Raw genomic sequence first — 22,560 nt, 5'->3', positions numbered from 1 at the left:
CTCATCACCCACCCCTCCCCTTGTCCCCCAGGCTCCAGCCACACCGCCTCTCCACTGTTTCCTGAATGCCAAGCTCCTTCCTACCTCAAGCTTTTGCACTAGCCTTTTGCTCCTTCTAGATCCTCTTCCCACAGCTCCTTCTCATTATGAAGGTCTCAGCTCAGTGAGGCCTTCTCGATCATATCCAAGGAAGCTGCGCTTCTACAACTTAACAGCCCATATTATCTTGTTGGTCTAATCAAGACTGGACTGTCTTGCTTTTTCATTTCCTCTTGTGTTGTCCGTCTCCTGCCAACCAAGGCAGGCATTCTTCATTGCTGCATCCCCAGAGCGAGGACAAGGCCAACCTAACACACAGTAGGTGCTCAATCAGTCTGCTCCATGAGGAAAGAAATAGCCATTCCTGGTAGGGTAACAGCTCAGCCAAAGGCTGAAGGCTGGACCACTGTGTTTAGGTGGCATCCCAAGTTCCCTGGGGCAGGGGCACAGGGGCATGCTGGGGAGGGGCTGGTGGTCACCAGGGTGGAGGTGGTGAGGACAACGAGAGAGAAGCTGCGGACATAAGGGAAGCAGGAGGCCACGCCAGGCCCACTCTCTGCCAGACCCGTGAGTCATGCAGGGCTTTCCCAGCTGGGGCCTGGCTGGTTGTGCCAGCTGCCATGGAGCTCAGCAGCCTGGGACTGCAGGGCCCACTCTTCAAGGGAAGAAACTGAGGCTCAGAGAAGGGACGACACAGCCTGCTGGAGGTCACCAGCGTGGCAACAACTAACCAAGGCTTTTGGCTCTAAGCAAGGGCAGGGCATGGGCCCTCAGCTGCTGGGAGCCCCAGGAGGGAGCTTGGAAATCCACTCCTCCAGCCTTCCCTTTTCCAAGAAAGCAGAAGGCAGTGTGGCATGAGGGCAGGCTGCTCACCCCCTGAGCCTTTTGGGTGCCTCTTAGGGGCCTGGGGACTCCTCGCTAGCAGCTAGAGCCCTCGAGAGAGAATGCACAGGCTAGGAAAGTCCTCGTAAACTGTAGAGGGGCGCACAGCCTCTCTCGCTGCTGGTGCCAGTGTGGGCAGCTGTTCTCTCCCTGGGCCCAGATGCTCGCCACCTGGGCTGGTGTATGCATGCGGAGCGGGGCCTCCTGGGGCAGGGCTGGCTCATCCCTGGTACCCTGGAGCCCACAGCTGGAGAGCGGCCAGAGGTGTCTCCAAACTGCCCTCTGCAGGTGCCTGTGCTCCAGCTGGCTGCTCTGGAGGCGCTGGTGGAGCTGGAAGGAGGATAGGAGCCTGGGCTCCGGGGACACTCTTACCATTGCCCTATGGGACCTGTCCTGTCTCTCTGAGATGTCCCGGGCACCAGAGACCTGAGCTGTGAGGGGACCTTGGGAGCGTCTGTGTACAATGAAGGAGGACATGCCGCGACGTTGTGCCTAGCCATGAATGGCAGGGGTGTAAAGACTGAGCTGGCTGCCCATCCCTGCTCCTTGGTGCTGCCTCTTCAGAGCTAGGTGACCTTGGGCACCAAGTTACTTAGCTTCTCTGTGCCCCAGTTTCCCCCTCTGGAAAATGGGGATGGTGAAAGTCCCATAGTCCATAGGACCGGTGTGAGAAGTTGACGAGTCAGTCAGGAGCAGAACCTGGCACACGCGAAGTGCTCAGGAAATGTCAGCTAGGGAGGGGAGCTACGGCACAGGGCTGTGCATCTAAATGGGCACGTGCACACCTGTGTGATGGATGGTGGGGGGGTGAGATGGGACCGAATGCACACTACCCCTCACAATTGCGAGTGTCCATTTCTGGATTGCACGTGAGCGGGAGATCAGAGCATCCTGCGCGCCCTGCGGGGGTGGGGGGGGGAGAGTGCTGTGCGGCGCGTGTGCTCTGGCACGCGGGTGTGATATGTGCATGTTGTAGCTGGGTGTGTTTGTGGTGATGTACACTCAGGTATGTTAGGTCATGCATGCCCGGGAGAGTGTATGCGGGGGAACGGGCTACCGTGCAGGGCCAGCTAGTGACTCTAAGCACCTGTGCCTTGGGGGAAGGGGTGTGTGTGTGTGTGTGTTTGTGGCGACGGGAATCTATAGCACTCACAATCCAATTTGGAGGTTTAGAGTCTAGCGACAAATATTTATTGCGCCCTACTGTGTGTAGCCGGGTTGGGAAGCGCTGTGGGAAGGGGCGGTCCTGGGTGTGTGTGTGTGTGTGTGTGTGTGTGTGTCTGTCTGTGGATCGGTACCCTTAGGGGGGCGGGGCCCCATGGTCCGGGTAGAGGGGCAAGCAGGGGTATAGCCCGGTTGTGTTATCCGGTGGCGATGGGGCGTGGTGGGGAAGGGCAGGGGGAGGGGGCGGAGCCGGCGTGGGGGGGGATGGGCGAGGTTTGGGGGCGCGGGGAGGGGCGATGTCTCCTCCGCTGGCTCGGGAGGGAGGGGAGAGGGCGGAGGGAGGGGAGGGAGGGAGAGAGGGAGGGAGGGAGGGAGAGAGAGACAGGGCGAGGGAGAGACAGTGAGAGCTAGAGAGCGAGAAGGGAGGCAGAGGAGGCGCGGAGCGGGCGGCGGCGGCGGCGGCGGCGGCGGCCTGAGGAAGAGGAGGAGGAAGAGCAGGCGGAGACGCCGCGCCCGGAGCCGGCCGGACCGAGCCGGGGGCGGGCTAGCCCGGAGGGGCGCGGCGGCCGCGGCAGAAGGGGGGGCGCTCTGCGGATGGCCAGGCCCGGCCCGCGGGGGGGGTGAGGTCCTCGGCCCCCCCGCCCTCCCCCCCGGCCCCCGCCCGCCCCCTCCCCGGCCCGCTCGCCCTCCGGGGCGGTGGGGCATGGCCTGAGGGTCCCCCGTCTCCGGGGGGGTGGGGGGTGGGGGGAGGGGGGAGGGGCCGCGGGCGCCGCCGACCGGGACTCAGCAGCCCCGCCAGGCAGGTAAGGGGGCCGAAAACCCGGGGGTTTGGGGGAGCTGCGGGGCCGGGGCCGCGGGAGGGGGCGGGGGCGCCCCGGACGTCCTTGGCCGCTCGCCGGGCTCCGGGCCCGGGTGTGCGGTGGGGGGTGGGGGTGAGGAGGGGAGCGTTGCCCCGGGCGACGCCAAATTGGGTTACGCCCCAGTCCCCCGTGCCCCGTCCCATATAGCCGACTTGAGGCGAGGATGAGCCCCCCATCCCCCGCCAGTAAGGCCCCCAGCCCTAACCCGCTTCCCCGCGCTCCCAGGCCAAGGGCTCGTTCGCTGTACCCACCTCCTGGCCCTGCCTGGCCACTCCCCCGCCTCACCCACCCCGGCTTTCCAGTGCCCACAGACCCCTTCTGCAGCCCCGCCGCGCGAGGCCCCTCCCCCAGGTCACCCTGGTTCTCTGCCCCTCCGTCGGGGGTCTGGGCCTTGGCCTCCTCCGCCCCCTTCGACCCCCTCTAGCTCTGGCTTCTCCTCCTAGGCTCCTCCAATCCCCTCCCACCCCCTTCACAAGCTCCCCTCATCCCCACCGTCTCCTCTCCCTTCTCCACCGGCCGGCGCGCCCCCTCGGCTCCCGCCTCCGAGTCCCGCTCCCGGGTGCCCCCGCCCCCTCTCCCCGGCCCGCGGCTCTCCCCCACCAGTTTCTCGGCCCCAGCCCCGGCTCTTCTCCCCGCCTTTCCCCGCCTCTCTCCGCCTCCATTCATTCTCCCGGCCCCGCTCTCGGCCACACCAGCTGCCCCCTATCCCCCCGCAGCCTCCCAGGGCACCCCCTCTCTCCCCTTCTCCACCACCCCCCCCCCCCCGCCGATTCCTCAGCCCGTCTCAGTACCAGCTGCGTGCCAGCTATTCTTAGCCGCGGAGCGTTTGATTCATGCCGCCCCGGCGGAGTGTGCCCGCTCCCTCCCTCGGGCCTGAGGGGGAGGGGCCGGAGCTGGTCTGGGGGGTTGGGGGCAGCCGCACGCGCGGGGGAGCCCGGGCCAGCTTTGCTTTCATCCCCCAGGCCACCCCATTAGTGCCCGCTTGGGGCTGGGGTCAGCCAGGGTCAGCCGAGGGGGAGTGGCAGCGGGCTCCGGGTCCGGAGGTGGGATGTGGAATCCGGCGGGTTGGAGGCTGGGGGGCCTCCGCAAGGGCAAGGTGAGGCAGCTCTCCTGGGTGCCTGGGTGGGGGGGCTTCGCAGCCTGGCCGCTCATGGGGGAGGGGTTGGCCAGCTCGCGATTAAGCTGCTCGCTCCCCCACAGCTCTTGGAACTGTCCTCTTCACACACTCATTTTTCTTCCCTCCCCCAACCCCCCCAGCCCATCCCCACTCCCCCAAAGTCAGCAGTACCCTCCACTGCTTCCCATCTCCATGGCAACGGTGCAGGAGCTGGGCCTGGTGTGGGGGGGAGGGACCAGACCAGACATTCTGGTTTCCGGTGCTGGGGTGGGAGACTGGGAGAAGAAGAGGGAGGTGGACCCCATTTGGGACCTAGGCTTCCAAGGCCATCTCAGGAGAGAATAGTGGGGATCTGGAGATGACCTTCCACCTCAGTCCCCCAGACCATCACCCCACTTCTTAGCCACCCTCCCAGCCCCCCAGGCCCCCTCCGAGTGGATCCACTAGTACCAGGCAATGCCAATCGCCTTGTCCTGTAGTGTCAGTGCCCAGATGCGCCCGCAGGTTATCCACAGCCACCCCACACTGACCCAGGCCACTGTACTACCAGCACCAGCCGGCCCTCCCAGGCCAGTCTCCCCACCCACCCGCACCCCTCTCAGGATGCCCCGGACAGCCTGCAGAGGCCACGTCTTGTGGTTCCCTGAGGAATGCCCCATGTGTGATCCTCTGCCCCATGACACCCGCATCTGAGTGTCCCTGCTCCCGTGGGACACTGATTCCCAGCAGTCCTCTGCACACGTTGTCAGCCACACTTCAGTGAAGTCACCAGTTCCACCCCTTCTCGGGCACCACTCCTGGGCACCACGCGGCCTCTCACTTCTGCCGCCCCAGGCTCACGGCGCCTCTGTCTCCCCAATACTACATCCCAGCCTCCCACCACCAGCTATCTCCAGGAGGTTGACGGGAGGGACCCAGGTGAGGGGCCAGGCTGGGTGGGGCCAGGAGGCCAGGATGCCGGTGGGTCGTCCACCTGTCTGTCCTCAGCTAATTTTAGCTGCATTTTCCGTGGCCTGCCAAAGTGGGCCAGTAGCTCCCGCGGTGATTCTGCGGTTTCTGGGACACTGCCATGCTGGGTCAGCAGCAAAGTGGGGCGCAGGAGGGGTGGGGGGCCGCGAGCAGGGCCAAGGGCAGGGAAGGAGACGCGTTGGAAGCATGACAGGAATGGGCGTGTGTGAGCAGAGATGGCAGGAGTATCTGGGGGTGTGTCCAGCCTCCTTCCTGGCTGCGTGGGGCACGTGGGGTGGCGGCCCTAGACCGCTTGTCCACGACTTGCCTGTGGCCTCGGAAGAGTCCCAGGCTTTCCATCTGACAGCCGCCCTTGGCCCCCCGGCAGCCGCCTGTGATGCTGCTGTCCCCTGTCGCCCCGTGGCCCCACGATGACCCACAGCCCCGCGTCAAGCGAGGACGAGGAACGCCACAGTGCCAGCGAGTGTCCCGAGGGGGGCTCAGAGTCCGACAGCTCCCCAGACGGGCCCAGCAGAGGCCCCCGGGGGACCCGGGGCCAGGGCAGCGGAGCACCTGGTAGTCTGGCCTCCACCCGAGGCCTCCAGGGCCGCTCCATGTCTGTCCCAGACGACGCCCACTTCAGCATGATGGTCTTCAGGATTGGCATCCCGGACCTGCACCAGACAGTGAGTGACCTACCGACTGCCCGCTGGCCAGCAGGGACCAGGGACCCCAACCCACAGGAGGAGGCTTCTGGTGCGGGGCGTCCTCCCACTTGGGCCCCCTCTCCAGACCCCCACAAGCTTCCCCCCAACCCAGGGTCCCGGTCCTGTCCCCAGAATCACCCCACCCCCTCTCCAAACCAGCTCAGGCTCCTCCCTGTCACCTCCCCAACCAGAAATGTCTGCGCTTCAACCCTGATGCCACCATCTGGACAGCCAAGCAGCAGGTGCTCTGCGCCCTGAGCGAGAGCCTGCAGGACGTGCTTAACTACGGTCTGTTCCAGCCAGCCACCTCAGGCCGAGATGCCAACTTCCTGGAGGAGGAGCGGCTGCTCCGGGAGTACCCTCAGTCTTTTGAGAAGGGGGTGCCCTACCTGGAGGTGAGGCCCACAGCCTGACCAGCTTGGTCACAGAGGAGAGAAGGCAGGCCCCGTTGTTTTGCCTGTCATGCCCTTGCAAGGGAAAACCCCGGGGGCTCTTCCAGATCTCCTCAGCGGTAGAGTCAGAGAGGCCTGAGTTCAAAGGACAACCTGTCCTGCCTCTGACCAACAGAGTGGCCTTGGGCAAGTCACTTCCCTGCCCCAAGCTTCTCCTCGCCTTTCAAAGTGGGAAAGGATTCACAATTACGTAGGTGTTCTAGAACATTCTGTGCGGGGTCCAGACTCCCACTCCTCCAAGTCAGGGGTTGCAGTCCACATACTTCACAGCAGCACCGCACTCCTCTGCCTGCCCAGCCGAGGCTCCAGGGTTGTTTCCACCTTGACCCTGAGATGACCAGCCCTCCTCCCCCCAGCTCAAAAGGAGTCCAGCCTCCTCCCCAAGCCCCTGATTCCAAGTCTCTGTGTCTCTCCCCTCATACACCCCTGGCCACAGTTCCGATACAAGACCCGGGTTTACAAGCAGACCAACCTGGATGAGAAGCAGCTGGCCAAATTGCACACGAAGGTGAGAGAACTCTCCTGGAGCTTACCCACCAACATCCCCCACAAAGACTGGGACCCCCCCCCAGTTTCCCATTTCCTCTCCCACCTCTTCCCCACAGCCTTCCACACTCCCCAGCCCCTTCTGTTCCTCTGCCAGGCTCCCCCACTAGCTCGAGATGCTGTGTTGCATTTGGGACAGCCCCAAATGCCACCACTTTTTCTCCATCATAGCCCTTCTTCATTCCCCTCTCTGCCTCTCATTGCTTTGCCCAGGCCCCCCTATTTCCCCCTTCCTCCTACTTTCTTCTTCCTTGGACTCTCCCATCTCATCTCTGGGTCCCCCATATCCACACAGAGCCCTTGCTTCCCCCCACTTGGCCTGAACTCTGACACACAGTGTCCCTCTGCCTCAGGGCTGTTTCTGAGACACTCCACAGTTCCCCCAGTCCCATAACCTAAACTCTCCCGGGATGTCTCCCACCCCCGGCCACATTGAGCCATGTTGCCCTCTAGGCCTCTGACCATATATATGTCTCTTGTATCTCCCCTGGTCCCCTAAGACCTGGGAGGAAACCAGGGGGCTGCTTTAGCCAGAGGCGAAGAGAAGGCTTCCTGACACTTGGGGAAAAAAGCCTGTGTCCCCTCCTCATGCCCCACCCTGACCCCTCCATGCATTCTTCTCTGTCCTCCCCCAAATATTCATCCCTCCAGACCTGCACGAGCCACTCTGGGAGCCACTGGCCACATATGGCTCCCAAGTACTTCCGGTGCGGCAGGTCCAAGCTGAGCCTTGCTGTGCCTGTGAAATGTCCACCAGATTTTGAAGACTCGGTGCCCCAAAAGAGTAAACTCTCTCCTTTTTTTTTTTTTTTTAAGATTTTATTTATTTATTTGACAGACAGAGATCACAAGTAGGCAGAGAGGCAGGCAGAGAGAGAGGGGAGGAAGCAGGCTCCCTGCTGGGCAGAGATGACCTGAGCGAAGGCAGAGGCTTTAACCCACTGAGCCACCCAGGCGCCCCAGTAAACGCTCTCCTTGATACATTTCCTATGGATTACCTGTTGATGCGGTAGTATGGTGGCTAGATTAGGTTAAAAAGATAGGTCATTAAGATGAATTTCGGTACAATCAACAGTGCCTCTTTCTCTTTTTTTTTTTTTTTTTTTTTTTTTTTTAAAGGTGGCTCCTAGAGACTTTCCAATGCCCCATGCGGCTCAGCTGTGTATTTCCACTGGCCAGCTCTGCTTGGGACCCTAGCTTTTTTCCCTTGCTCCCTGACCAGCCTGTCTTCTCTCTCTTGTCCATGACTCAGACGGGGTTGAAGAAGTTCCTGGAGTACGTGCAGCTCGGGACGTCTGACAAGGTGGCGCGGCTGCTGGACAAGGGGCTGGACCCCAATTATCACGACTCGGATTCAGGAGGTAGGGAGGGAGCCAGGTGCTTTGGAAGAGGTTAGGCGGGGAGCCCAGAATGAGGCATAAGGGCTGCATGTGACTGGCCTTTCCTGCCCCTTAGAGACCCCCCTGACTCTGGCTGCCCAGACGGAAGGCTCCGTGGAAGTGATTCGAACCCTGTGCCTGGGAGGGGCCCACATCGACTTCCGAGCCCGGGACGGCATGACAGCACTGCACAAAGCTGCCTGTGCCCGTCATTGCCTCGCTCTCACGGTGAGGTGCCAGACCCGGGGCCCTTCCCCAGACTGCAGTGGTCCCCTAACAGGTTGAACTGCTGCAAGTTGCCCCAGACCCGCCATCCTCCTCCCCTTCATCTCCCTTGACCCCCCACAAGAACATCTGGTCTCCCCTTTGCCTCTCATCTCGCCTCCTGGGTGTCCCCTCCCACGTCCCCATGGGGATGCCACTTCTGCTTTTCCCTCAGACTCCTCTCCCTTTCCCGTTTGTTCTCTCTCAAGCCTCAGTTCTTTAGATTAGTTAAAAATAGTCTCTCTTCGTGTCCCAAATACAAAGCCCCTTTCCAGAGCCTGACACACACACAACCCCCGTGCTCACTCCTCCAAGGGACTCCGAGACCCTCTGCTGCTCCCCGGGTGCACCCACCCTGTGGGGCACTGTCACACGGAGCTTTCCCCTGGAAGAGCCCAGAGAGATCCTAATACCTGTACTGTCCTGCTACCCAGACATTCTGGCTCCCTCTGACCCAGCTCACCCCCAGCCTTGCCTCTGTCTCCCTGAAGTGTCGACCCTCTCTCCTCTGTTCCTTAAGGTACACCGTGAGCTACCTGCTGGGCCCCCAGATGCAGACACTCCTCCGTGTGCTCACACACATTCCCTGCAAACACAGCCCATCCACCTACCTTCCCCACGCACCGCCCCCCATACCTCCAGATGCAGCCCCTCACCTACCCTTCCGGCCTGGGGCTCTTTCCCCTTCTCTCAGAAGCAGACGCAGCCCTTCCCTGTGCTTTTCGACTAAAATGCACTTTCCCAGGTAGATGAACCCGCATCTCCACTTACGTGGTCTTATTTTAAAATCCCCTTCCTCTCCCCTCACCCCAATGGCACTTGATCCCTCTTCGTACACAGGTCAGGATAGACCGCCCCCAGAGATATGTAGCTGTTGATAAAACCCCAGCTCGCAAATGCTCCAGCGGAATCGACCCTCCCTTCCCTTTTCCAGCTGCTCTGAAGGCCCTAAATGCAGTCAGACGCCAGCCACAGAGATCAGTTTGGGCCCTCTGGATGCACCCCCAGTCTGCTCCCTTCCCCCCAGACAGATCCTGCTCTCACCACCACCCGGCCTCCACACCGACTCTGTCCAGTCCTGTGGCCACTGGCCACATGGGGCTGTTTAGATGTAAATTAATTAAAGTGAACTAAGACGAACACTTCTGTTTCTCGGGCTCACTGGCAGATTCGAGCACCCCGGAGCCCACGTGTGGCTGCCGTGTCGGATGGGCGGGGCGGTTGTAGGCTGTTTCCTGCAAACATCTTGGTGGACAGCGCGGCTGCTGCCAACATTTCTGTAATGATGCTCAGCTTCTCCAGCCTCTGTGCCCGGAGCTGTTTCTGGAGCGGGATGCCCCCTGTCCCCCAGCCCCCCGGCCTCAGCGAGGCTGGCTCCACTCCCCTTGGTCCGAGCTTGCCCTTTTCCCAGATTTCCTTCTGCATCCCATCCTTGGGATGCTGGTCCCAACTACGCCTCCTGCCTGGCCAGGGGTCCTCCTGCGTCCAGACTATTCACTCCCATGGTCCCCCAACTGTCCTTCTAGGATGAGGTGCTGAGGCACCAGGCTCCTTCCATGTCTCATTCAAAGTCAGCCACAGGGCGGGGGAAGAGCCAGCCTCAAGGTCATACAAGGGCATCGTGGCAGAACCCAAAACAGCCTTGGCCAGTGTGGGTCACCCAAGACTCCCTGCCCCATTGGTCCCTTCAGGTTGAGCCAGGACTAGTGGGACAGTCTTCTGTCTTGTCTCCCTCCTCAGGCACTCCTGGACCTTGGGGGCTCCCCCAACTACAAGGACCGCCGAGGCCTGACCCCTCTGTTCCATACGGCTATGGTGGGGGGCGACCCCCGCTGCTGTGAGCTGCTCCTTTACAACAGGGCCCAGCTGGGCATAGCTGATGAGAACGGCTGGCAGGAGATTCACCAGGTGCTCCAGACTCTGCCAGGAGGGGTTGGGGGGGGGATGTGTGCGGAGGGGCTGTGCCTGGGCCCTGATCAGAGCAAGGATCAGACACCCTGGTGCAAAGAGCTGGGGATCCAGATGCTGGGGTCCTCACAGAGCGTGGGGGCGGGATGAACATGGTCTCCAAGGAGAAAAAGATGGGGGAGGCAAGGACGGGGGACACTGGACATCTTGATCCCTGAGATGGCTGGCGATGGTCTCTTGAGCCTCTTGCGGGCCAGACCTGGGTCTTGGAATGACCCGGGAAGCTGATAGTCTGGGCCCCTGGGCAGGAATGGAGGCTGAAAAGAGAGGGAGAAGGAGGGTTTGCTGGCCTCAGGCTACAGATAGATGCCATGGTTGGGAGACTCTGATGTGGCCTTCTGGGTTCCCTGTCCTCCCAGGCCTGCCAGCGGGGTCATTCTCAGCACCTGGAACACCTGCTCTTCTACGGGGCTGAGCCTGGAGCCCAGAACGCCTCGGGGAACACGGCCTTGCACATCTGCGCCCTCTACAATAAGGTCTGCTCTGGCAGTGCCTGCCTGGGGCCCTCCTCCTGCCCCCAGCCTCCCAGCCTCCCTGCGCCCCCGGTTCCATCACTGTTTCATTCATTCGTTTGTCTGAATGTCATTCATTCAACAGATATTTACTGAGCACCTTCCCCGTGCTGAGGACTAGGTAGCGAGCCAGACAGATAGCACCCCCAGCCAGGCAGGACTTCCCATTAGGGTATAGGGCAGTGGGAGGGAGGTTCCAGGGGATCTAGGTCCCCATGGGAGCCGGAATCCTGGGCTTGGCCTTGGGGCTGGGGTGGAAGTGGTCCCTCAGAAAATGCTAGGACAGTGCTAGGACAAGCAGGAGTCAGCTGAATCAGAAGGGGAGAAAGGGTGTCCCAGGCTGTGGGCACAGCCTGGGTAGCAAACCAGAGGGGAGAGAGCACATCAGGACTGTCCCCAGACCGGAGAGTTGCTCCCCAGGTCCCCTTTCCTGTGTGTCTCCATTCTGCTGCTCACAGAGGACCTGCTGTGTGCAGTGCCTTTTGGAGGGCGCTGCAGGGGACAGAGGAAAGGCCAAACCACATCCTGGAAGGGAGCAAGAGTGTATTGCAAGTTGTAGCAATTCAGGGTTGGGTGGACGGCCCCCACCTCAGGAGCCATGGGAGGAGGTGAGCCAGAAAGAGCTAGCAGGGGCCTCACCAACCAGAACCAGAACCAGCCGGTTGTAACTTTCAGCCTGCTGACCCCAGCCCTAGGAGATCCTATGTGAATCAACCCCTCAGTCTCCTTCCCTGTTATCCAGGGCTTCCTGCCCTTGAAGGGGTGCCTCAGGAACTCCGCAGAGCGGGGCTTGGCACGCTGATGCTGGTCTGCCAACCACTTCTCCCCCTCCTCCAGGAAGTCTTCCAAGACAGCCCCAGCCCCTTCTGCCTCATCAGAACTTGCAGTGCTGGGAATGTGGCAGGTAGCCACGTGCTGCCTTGTGGTAGCAAAGCAGTCTGCTCTGCTGAGGGAGAACTCCGTGTTTGTCAAACCCAACCAACGCGGTGCTGTCATGCCCCCTCCCCAGTGTTTCTGTCTCTCTTGCCCCCTGACTCCCCCGCTCCACGGCCTCAGTGCATGGCCTGTAGGCAGACCGCCCCCCACCACCACCCAGACAAGCCCTCTCTCAGGCTCTGTCCTTTCCCTGCTGTGGGGATGATGTCAGCTGATTGAAGGGGAGGAAAGACCATGTGTGTTGAGCGCTCATCCCCAGAAGGAAGCATTGTTCATCAGGACACGGAAACTGTATCATTAATTTCAACAGGGAAAACTTAGTATAAAGAACTAGAGTGTGGGAGCAATTACCCTTGGTCAGAGGAGCCTCCTTGAGCTTCTCCTCTCTCGGTGCAACGGGTCAGTGACACCTATGGAGCAAAGGCTCAAGTGGATGGACATCTTCGCATGGCGCTTAGCTAGTAGATGTTGAGACAGAGAGAGTTCGTTTTGTGCTTCTCCCTACCTTGTTTGCCCTCTCAGACCTTAAGCTTCCCCAGGGCCGGAGCTAGGTCTGACCGATTCCCTCACTCTCCCCGACTGGCCTCCTGACATGGCCATCTCTCCCCTGCTGGTGAAGGTCAGGTTCATGTTTACGTAAGGCCATGAGCTCCTCAAGGGTGGGGGCTGTTTGATCATTCACTCAGCCCCGAGGCTGCAGGACGAACTCGGCCTCAGTGCCTCTATGTTGAATAAGGGAGCGGACGGATGAATTATGAATCAGCTACCTTGAATTTTCCCCAGGACCACACAGAGCCCCCCTCAGAATATACAACAGGTGTTTTCTTTGCAATAGACTGAATGACTCAGTGAATGAATGACTTGAACAAATGAATTCTGAGTGACTCGGCTCCATGTCCTTCCTCCTCCTTGTCCTCCTCCTCCATCCCCGTGCATGTTCCGTGGGCACCTACCAATGGGCGATGAATCGGACTCAGCATGGTGCCTGTCTAGGGAGCTGGGGGGGCATTCACACCTGGCGAAGAAGCAGCTGTGTAGACAAGGGATTGCAGTGCCGTGAGATCAGTGCTAGAACACCAGTAAATTGAGGTTCTCGAGGCTTAGGGTGCAATGCTGGTTGGGCTGGAGGAGATGCTCTGGGCCTGGACTGGGCAAGGCGATGGTGGAGGTGGGCAGACACGCAAAAACACACAAACAGCAGTTAACAGTCTAATCGGGGGTCAGCATGTACACACTTGGATGCACACACACACTCTCACACCCTCACAAACACACCCAGAAAACTGAGCTAACTTCGCTGTTCAGGGATCGACTTAGGCAACCGGCGTTGTACGCCCATAAGACATAGATGAGCCCTGGGCTTCAGAGGCCACGTTTGAGTTCTAGCTCCTCCACTCCCCGGCTGTGTAACTTTGGGCACAGATTTGCCCTCTCTGAGCCTGTCCTGTAGAACGGGACCATACAAGCATCCTTGGCGTGCTTGTTACATGAAGAGAGTGAGACCGAGGGGTGCTTTGTGAATGCTGGTTGAATGCATCAGGGGAAGCTGGAGAGGGGAGTTGATCTGGGGCCAGGCTGGGTTTGGTCAGGCAAGACAAATGGTGGAAGACTCCAGTAACAGTTTATTGGACAGCTCCTGTGGTCTAGGCACTATTCCAAGTGCTGGGCGCCCCTATGTAAAACTCACGATGTAGTGGGGGAGAGATGCTAATGAGACAAGTGAAAGAGAAATGTCATTTGAGGGAAATAGCGTCATGAAGAAAATGAGCTAATACTGGCTTAGAAGAATGCCTGGCATGTAGTGGGCATCGTATAAATAAAAATAAAACAGGGAACAGGATAGGGAGCTATTTTGACAAGGTAGCCAGAGACACCCTCTCCGAAGAGATGGCATTTGAGCAGAAACCTGAATGAAGTGAGAAAATGAGCCATGTGGAAATCTAGGGGCAGACAATTAATTCCAAGCAGAGGGAGCAGCAGGTGCAAAGGCCCTGGGGCAGGAACATGCCTGTCAGAGGAAGAAGGAGGCCAGTGTGGCTGGAGTATGGGGAGTGAACAAAGATGGCAGAAGATGAAGTTGATGAGGCTGGAGGTAGGAGAGCAGGCAAACCAGGTGGAGTTGGAGTCTCTAGGGCCATGGTGAGGCCACTGGGATTTATCTAGATAGTGAGAGGGAGTGACGTGGTTGACATTAGGAAGGCACCGATCTGGACATGGATGGCATTCCTAACTGGATGGCATTCCGATCTGGACATGGATGGCATTCCTAACCCTGGCCCCCTCTGCCCACCCCCTTCCTTCTGGGTCTAGCAGAATGCATGATAAGAGGAAAGACTCTGGAGCCTGACAGATCTTCGTTCAAATCCAACCGCTGATAGTCACCCGCTGCATGACCGGGGGCTCCTTGTGATGCCTTAGCTTCCTCCTCTGTCAAATGGGGATAGCAATTTCCATCTCGTGGAACTGTTGGGCAATACAGTGAGCTTCGCCTCTAAAGTGCTATGCCCCTGACCTGGGACATAGGAAGCCCTCCATGAAGCCTGGGTTGGTGGCTCTGGACTTCAGCACTCCTGGCCCCAGGGGACATTTAGCCCTGTGTGCAGACATTCTCCGTTTTCACAGCTAGAGAAGGGAGTGCTAGTGGCATCTAGTGGTAGAGCCCAGGGATGCCGCTAAGCGTCCTACCATGCACAGGACAGCTGCCACGACAAAGGTGGATCAGGCCCCTGTCGTCAGTAGTGCTGAGGTCGGGAATCTGATTCTGATGAGCGCCGTCCAATAGACAGTCACACGAGTCACGCGTGTAATTTTAAGTGTCCCAGGAGCTGCATTTAAAAAAAAAAAAGTTGACAGGTGACATTAATCTTTGTAGCATATTTCAGTAACCCATGGTTTCCAAAAATATTATCCTGTCAACATGCAAGCGATACAACAATTATTAGAGATGTGTAATTTTTTTTCACGCTAAGTTCTTGAAATCTGGTGTGTAGTTTACACGTATAGCTCAGCTCAGTTCGGACCGGACACGTTTAAAGGGCTCTTGAGCCACGTGTGGTAAGTGGCCGCTGTCCTGGGCCAGGCAGGTTTAGATCAGGTTGTTCCTGAAGTTCTCAGCCCAGTGCCTCTGTCTGCTCATGACCTTCATGGTTTCCTTTTGTTTCACTCTCTGGCACCAACCATCGCTTTCGTCCGCAGGAGACCTGTGCTCGGATTCTCCTCTATCGAGGAGCCAACAAGGATGTGAAGAATAACAACGGACAGACCCCCTTCCAGGTGTGGGGCTGTGAGGGCTGGCCTGGAGGGGTAGGGGGCAGTGTACAAAGAAGGCAGGGGGTGAGGAAGGCGGGACAGGTAGGGCTGCTGGCGGAGAGGCTGGTGGTTTGGGAGAGAAGGGGGTGCAGTTCTGGGGTGAAGGTTTGGGGGGCAGGAGTCCTCACCGTGCTTCCCGCCCTCCCCCTCTGCTGCCTGGGCCACCCCACCTCCCTGTGCCCCCTCCCTCCAGGTGGCAGTGATCGCTGGGAATTTTGAACTGGGGGAGTTGATCCGAAACCATCGAGAACAGGATGTGGGTGAGCGAGCAGGGGTGGGTGGGCTGAGGGGAGATCCGATGGGTACCTGGGGGTGTATGGGGGGACTGGGGAGTCAGTGGGCTGTGAGTGAGACTACTATCTGAATAGTAATGAGGGGTAATTAGGGTAATAAGGGGTGCAATTCCCACCCCCGACTCTCTCTCATGGCTGTCTTTCTCCCCTCATGCCTCTCCTCCCTTGCCTGCACACCCCCTCCGCCTGCCTGTCTCCCTTGCTCCTTCTGCCCCCTGCTGCTATGCCCTCTCAGTGCCCTTCCAGGAGTCCCCCAAGTATGCAGCCCGGCGACGGGGACCCCCAGGCGCAGGGCTGACGGTGCCCCCAGCGCTGCTTCGGGCCAACAGTGATACCAGCATGGCCCTGCCCGACTGGATGGTGTTCGCTGCCCCGGGGACCTCATCCTCTGGGGCCCCTGGCCCTACTTCAGGGCCCCAGGGCCAGTCGCAGCCCTCGGCCCCCAGCACCAAGCTCAGCAGTGGGACCCTCCGAAGTGCCAGCAGCCCCCGGGGCGCACGGGCCCGCTCCCCATCACGCGGGAGGCACCCCGAAGAGGCCAAGAGGCAGCCCCGTGGACGGCCCAGGTAGGGGAAAGCTCAGCCCTGGTCCCAACCAGATCCTATCCTCAGAGCCGCAACTGCCCCCGCCCAGGCTGGTGCCCCATCCACCCCAGACCGTGGTCCACCCCCTCAGGCCTCCAGATCTTGCTCCTGCTCCTGCCCCCTGAGGAGGGGAGGGCTTTGTAAGCCGCAGTCTTGCACCTGTCCCAGAATGTGCCAGTTTAGCTGAGCACCTGCTAGGTGCCAGGGGTCAGGGGTGGGGAGCCCAATGGAAATGTTGGTTCCAGCCCCTGAGGAAAGACAGACAGACAGGGCAAGGTGAGAAAAAGCCAAATGGGGTGGGATGGACAAGGGACTTGGGGAAGGGTATCTGAGCTTAGAGACGAGGCCAGAGGAGGGGTGGCGGAGCAGAGGAGCCACTCATGGTAGAGGGGAGGACAAGCAGGGGGCATTCTGCGGGGGTAGAGTCAGGGTGGCAAGAGGAGAAGAAGGGGGACTGTGGCTGGCCGGTATGTCCTGAGGACACGGAAGAGCGAAAAATCATGGCGGGCTGGGCATGGCAGGCAGAGGAGTTGGACCTGCACCAGGAGGAAGCTGGGAGTCGCTGAAGGCTCGTGAGGGAGCTGAGAGATGACACAGTCAGAGCTCCACTTCAGGAAGCTGAATCAGGCACAGCATGCAGGGCCGTGGGAGGGGCAGAGCCGGAAGCCAGGAGGCAGAGGAGGGGGCCGGGGGGGGGGGGGGCGCGGGGGGGGGCAGCAGTGGGCCGGCAGAGGGAGCCCCCAAATGCCCTCTTTCCCTAAGGATGCCAGAGCTGGGAAGCCCACTTAGACCCCCTCCCCGCTCTGATGCTCCATCTCCCCCCACCCCACGGACCCCTGTTCTCCCAGAGGTGCCCCCTCCCTCCACTCTCCCCTGCCTCTCACACCCTCTGTGTATGCAGCTCCAGCGGGACGCCCAGGGAAGGGCCGGCAGGGGGCACGGGGGGCTCGGGGGGCCCTGGGGGCTCCCTGGGCAGCCGCGGGAGGCGTAGGAAGCTCTACTCAGCCGTACCTGGACGCTCCTTCATGGCCGTGAAGTCCTACCAGGCCCAAGCGGAGGGGGAGATCTCCCTGAGCAAGGGGGAGAAGATCAAAGGTAACCGGGCAGGGCAGGGCCGGGCCAGGCTGAGGGTGAGGGCCGGGCAGGGGAGCTAACCACTCCAGGAGGCAGTCAAGGACAAACAGTTCTCCAGGGCCTAGACTGTCCAGGGTATACTCTGGGAACCCCAGAGAGCCCCCTGGACATCCCCTGCCCTGAGCGTGAATCGTAGCTGCCGGAATGCCGCCCGTCGGCAGGACGTGTTGAGGCAAAAGAGGGAAAATGAGCATTTGGGGACCCTGACACCATGCCAGGCCCTGTGGGAGTGGTCCCCCCGCAGGATTGGCCTTTCAGGAGGGTGTCAGGACCCCCTCTGACAGTTGAAGGAATGGTCTCCCAGGTCAGTGGCCTGCCCCAGTCCCCAGTCTGAACCCACAGTCTTTCCTGCCACCTGGTGTGGAGCGTGGGGCCAAGCCACCTTGACTTCACCTCCTGCCCCGCCAGGTGTTCTCCTCTGAGGAACAGCATGGGGCCCGCTTCTTGGGGCTCTGAGACAGGTGCTGGAAGCCAGGGCCAAGCCCAGGGCTCCCTGAGCGGCCAGTGGCTGCTGTTCCTGGACTTTGCCTCTCTTTGGTTCTTCTGTGTGCTTCTGGAAAACGGTGCCAGTAGCCCTCACGTGCAGACTTCGCAGGGCTGGTGACGTGTGTTCTTGGATAGAATGAGGCTTGGAAACGGGAAGCAAGCAGACGTGGCAGTGAATGCGAGACGGGGGAGTCTTTGCCGACTCTCGGCTGCAGAGGAGCTGAGTAGTGTAGCGCTGGAGGGCCAAGCTTCCTGGGTTCAAATCCCGGCTCTACCGCTTCCTGGCAGGGCACCCTCAGACAAGAGACTTTTCTCTGGGCCTCAGTTTCTTCATCTGTACGACGGGACCCTGATGAGGATTTAAAAAGTTCCCTTAAGGCACCCAGGACAATGCTGAGCACACAGCAAACGCCAATGATCATGGTCCTCAGTGAGCCCCCACGACAGGAGCTCAGAGAGGAGAGAGAGAGACCCTGGCTGTCTGGGAAAGCTGGGGGTTCCTCCCAAAGGAGACAGAGGTTGTGTGGGTCATGGAAGGGTGTGCAGGGGTCAGAGCATCAGCTGGGTCATGCATCGGATCTGTTCGTGTTCTTTCTTCCTGTAGCCTGAGTTCCTGAAGGCAAGGTCACATGTCATTGATCTCTGGGTGGCCAGGGGCCCGTGTCAGGACCCAGGACCCAGGAAGCCTCAGTGCACATCTGCTGAATGAATGAATGAATGAATGGCCAGACAGAGGAGCAAACTGGGGGCCAGGGGCAGTGCCGCTAGAGGCAGGATGCCTGGGAAGTGTGTGTGCCTGCGTGTGCACGGATGCATGCCACTTGGAGGGTGTGGTCTGTGCTTTGAGACTGAGTTTGAAAGAAGGGGAATCTAAGGTCCGAGGGTGGGACCTCCCGTGTGCAGTATCTTCCAAGTTTCTTTCTGAAATTCAAGCCCAGTACTTCTGTACACTGCTCGGTTTGGATGTCCTTCCCTTACAGTAGGACATGTCATTGCTTCAAAGCGTGCCTCCGTCCACCATGCCCTTGAGGTTTACCCCATCCCAATGAGGCTGCGGGCTCCCTCTGCTCTCAGGCCAAACCCCAGTGCCTGTGCCTGGCTGCCAGCCCCTCCTCTGCCCACCCACCAACCTCATCCCGTGGCACTCTCTCCTTCCCTCACAAGGCGCCAGGAACCTCTTTCTCCCCATTACTCACATGCCCCAAGCCTTTTCCGCATCAGGCGCTTTGCACATGCTATTCCTTCTCCCAGGAGAACCTTTCCTCCCTCTCTGCCTCTTCAGCTCCTAGGATCCTTCCAGTCTCAGTCTATATGTCATGTCGTCTGGGACACCGTCCTGGCACCTCTTTGCCATCCGATTTATAGACCCCCATCTGGCCTTTCTTTGGACACCTGGTCCTCCTCCCTTGGAGTGCTGACCTTAACTTTCAATCGTGCGGTCACCTACAGAGTTACGCCTCCCACGGCTGCCTGCGTGGAAGCTCCGTGAGGGCAAGAACCACATTGGTTGTGTCCAAGAGCGCTCTACCCAGTGTCTAGCCTGGTGATTGACTCATGACCAACACTAAATAAATACTCATTCGGTGAACGGATTGATTCCATGACCACCCAGCCGGTCACTGGAGGGCTAGCCAAGAGCCCAGAGCCCTTTTTACTCCCTCACTTGCTCCTTTCCCTGAACTTGAGCATCTCCTCGATCTGGTCTCCCCAGATCCTCCCAAGGGCAGCAGTTAAAGCAGAGAAAGCCACCAGGGGGCCCCAATTCAAATCCCAGTGTGGCTTGAGCTGTCTCTGGGACCAGGGACTTTTCTGTTTAGCTGCAGCTCCTTCATCTATAAAATGGGAAATCAGTTGTCGCCTACCCCTGTAGGTGTGAGGGAAGTATGCGAAGGGCTGGGCGCAGACAGAGCCAGGAGAAATGAAGAAATGAAAGACCGTGCGTTTGTCACTGTTGCTTTGATCGTCAGTATTAGAAGCAGCAGCAACACAGTGCTTGAACAGAGAGGTCGGAAAACACTGTGACTCCAAGCATTCACCCTGGAGATGCAGAGTGGTGTTCAAATCCAGACTCTATGGACGATAAGCCGTATATTCTGAGCAAATGACCTCGGCCCTCTGAGCCTCAGTTTCCCTGTGGGTAAAAGGGGTTTAACGAAAGTGTCCCTTCTTAGGGTTCTGGTCACTGGTGAGAACTGGATAGACATTAGCAGTTCCCGATGTCCATCTTTGTCCTTGAGTGGTCGGCACACACACAGCACAGCCAGTCAGCAAATGTGTGCTATGTGTGGCTAAGAGATGGGGCCAGCAGGAAATGGCCTCCAGGGACAGGGGGTGGAGAGGAAGAAAGAGGTGATTCTAATCTATTCTCCCGTCTAGAGCCAGGGGAAACAAAGAGAGGCAGAGGGCAGGGGCTGGGAGCAAACGACAGAAATTTGAGTGGCCAGGAGGGAGTGGGAGGGAATGGGGGCCGTGGCGGGACTGCAGAAGGGTTTAGGGAGTCTAAGAGGGCATCGGGAAATTATAGAAGAGTCAAGCTGTGTCTGGTTGCTTACCAAGGGAGGTGAGGGCCAGTCCTGGGTGGACTTAACCTGCGAGGACCATGTCACCAGACACAGCCCTTTCTCCCAGTACCTCTGGAAGTCCCCATTGGATTCGGAAAGCAAGAATGCAGGAGTGATAGGATTTGGTTCTCCAGCCAACCCCTCATCCCTTCCTTGGACATTTATTAAGGATGCCCTTGGGCCAGGCCCTGTGCTAGGTGCTGGGCAATTGTGGCAAGGCTGTGCATCAAGTATGTTGGAGTTGGGGAGGCGACACAGAAACACAGAAGTGTTTCTATGTCCCTGCTCCCCACCCAGTGCTTAGCATCGGGGAAGGAGGCTTCTGGGAAGGCCAGGTCAAAGGTCGTGTTGGCTGGTTTCCCTCGGACTGTCTAGAAGAGGTGGCGAACCGCTCCCAGGAGGGAAAACAAGGTAACGAGGACTCCCCAGTTGTCCCTGATGATCCTGGGGTCCTCCTGACAGGGGTGGGGTGCTGGGGGGGGTAGAGGGGACGACATGGGCCAGGACCCCCGGGAGTGGGCCCACGGTTTCCAGAGTGAGGGTCTAAGGTCGTCCTTTGTCCTCCTGCAGAAAGCCGCAGTGACAAGGCAAAGAGACTCTTCCGGCATTATACCGTGGGCTCCTACGACAGCTTTGATGCCCCAAGGTAAATGTCCATACACCCTTGGGTGCCCCTCACCCCAACCTCCCTTCGTACTCCACCTTTAAATATGTCCACCACCTCCAAGCCTCCTTTCTGCTCCCTCTAAAGTTTGATCCAGAGGTGGGGGAAGGCAGAGTTAGCTTCAGACCACAAGCCCAGTCCCACACCATCCTTGGCAACCACTGAGACTGCCCAGTTTTGGGGTAGCCTAAGACCAATGGGGTGGACAGATAAGTATGGAGCTGTCTGGGGCTGGGGAGCTCGTGTGTGTGGCTGGCTGGAGGCCTTTCTCCTTTGTGTGCCCCATCTCTGTGCGGTCATGTGCAGCAGAAGTGTATGCATCCCATGCCTCGCACGGGTTTGGGGAGAGGGGCAGGCAGAGCTGGGCCAGGAGGGGTGGGGGTGGAGAGATGGGCACACTGACACCTTTCCCCTCCCTGGCTGCTGGCTGACTTGCTTCAGAAGCTTGATGGATGGGATTGGCCCAGGGAGGTGAGAAGGGAGGGGAAGGGAGGGCACGGGGTCAGGAATGGGAAGAAAGGGGTGCCTGGGGATATGTGGACTTGTGTGTGCACGACCAGAGCTGGTTTCCCTGTGCGTGAACATCTTACACTGGCAAGCGTCCTTGTATGGATTCTCTGAGTATGTCCTTGCCCCCGTGTCTCTGTAGGTGAGCATGACACGTGTCTGTATGCATGGGTGACTAGAGGCCCCTAGGCCTGTAGCCCTGTGCCTGGAGATGCCCATGACAGCGAGAGGGTCTGTCCTACTCTGTGTAGATGGGTGCATTTTTGGCTGTCATTTATGGGCGCGCGATTGAGGCTAATCGTGCGGTTGGCACTGCACATTTGTGTTTCCCTGAATCTGTGTATCTGAGAATGAGGGCAAGTGTTTCCAGGGATGTCAGTGTGTCTGCTTACCTTGTACGGACAGGTGGGTTTCTGCACACGTCTGTCTCTTTCTGTGCATGCCACTGTCGGTGCGTGTCAGCCCAGAAAATCGTGTGCATGCATTTGCATCTGTCCGATTGATCTGGAACTCAGGACCTGGGGCACTGGGGGAGGGGAGGGCAGAAGAGGGTAGGACTCCAGGGCATGGACTTCCAGAAGGGCAAGACTGTGGGGGAGGGATGGTCATAACTGGTATCTGAAAGATGACACCCTCCCCCACTGTTCCCCCCATCCAGGGAAGGGTCTCCTTGTTTGTAGCATCCTTCCATTAAATGTGTCCAAACCTACGTGTCTGTGTTCTGGCCAGTGGGGATGGGTGAGGGGTTGGGGAGAGAGAAATAACAAGATGGGGAGAGAGGGTGGGGCTGGGGTGCCACCCTGCCCCGGAGTGTCGGAGGCGCTTGACCATTGTGCGCGTTCACCTGGCAAGTCTCTGGCTCTGGGTTCTGGGCACCGGGTGAGTATCAAGGTCCCTCCCACCCCAAATCTCCCATCAGCCTCTGCTTCTTGTCTCTGACAGTGTCTCTCTGGGTCTCTCCTTGGCCTTGGTCTGGGAATTACTTGCCTCACCAGCCGGATTGGGGTGGTCCCTCTTGCCCTCAGCTTCTTCCTTCTCCTCCCCTAGCTCCATCAACTTCATTCCCTCCCCTTCTCCTTCCCTCTTTGTGCCCGCTAGCATGTGCTGCTCTGTGTGGTGCGTCTGAGCCTCTTCCCCTCCGGCCTCCCCCCGCTGCTCTCCCTGACCCCATCTGAAGGGGCCTGGTCTGTGTTGTGTGCCCTGCATCCCTGCTGGAGCTGTGAGGTCCTGGCCTGTTGCCACCCTCTC

The 22,560-nt window shown here is 59.3% G+C and overlaps 1 protein-coding gene across 5 annotated transcripts in view; it reads left to right on the top strand.

Annotated features, from left to right (window-relative positions):
- SHANK1 (SH3 and multiple ankyrin repeat domains 1) overlaps nt 1-22,560 on the top strand; it is a 55,911-nt gene that overhangs the window by 6,613 nt on the left and 26,738 nt on the right. For 2 of the 5 annotated variants that reach the window (XM_047711486.1, XM_047711483.1), the window contains exons 1-15: nt 2,510-2,888; nt 5,399-5,696; nt 5,909-6,112; nt 6,606-6,677; nt 7,968-8,076; nt 8,171-8,322; nt 10,099-10,266; nt 10,686-10,802; nt 14,970-15,047; nt 15,277-15,343; nt 15,612-15,942; nt 16,862-17,055; nt 20,439-20,552; nt 20,712-20,787; nt 21,247-21,276. In XM_047711486.1, coding sequence (XP_047567442.1) covers nt 5,442-5,696; nt 5,909-6,112; nt 6,606-6,677; nt 7,968-8,076; nt 8,171-8,322; nt 10,099-10,266; nt 10,686-10,802; nt 14,970-15,047; nt 15,277-15,343; nt 15,612-15,942; nt 16,862-17,055; nt 20,439-20,552; nt 20,712-20,787; nt 21,247-21,276 — 1,967 coding nt within the window. In that variant the 5' untranslated portion in view covers nt 2,510-2,888; nt 5,399-5,441. Of the gene's footprint in view, nt 1-2,509; nt 2,889-4,934; nt 4,981-5,398; nt 5,697-5,908; nt 6,113-6,605; nt 6,678-7,967; nt 8,077-8,170; nt 8,323-10,098; nt 10,267-10,685; nt 10,803-14,969; nt 15,048-15,276; nt 15,344-15,611; nt 15,943-16,861; nt 17,056-20,438; nt 20,553-20,711; nt 20,788-21,246; nt 21,277-22,560 lie in introns of those variants that run through there. The other 3 variants (XM_047711484.1, XM_047711485.1, XM_047711487.1) reach the window with 3 other exon arrangements.

This window comes from Lutra lutra, chromosome 17, assembly GCF_902655055.1.
Source record: "Lutra lutra chromosome 17, mLutLut1.2, whole genome shotgun sequence".
NCBI classification, from domain to species: Eukaryota; Metazoa; Chordata; class Mammalia; order Carnivora; family Mustelidae; genus Lutra; species Lutra lutra.
The sequence above is the reverse complement of the archived record's forward strand: the minus strand, read 5'-3'. Positions and strand labels throughout refer to the sequence as shown.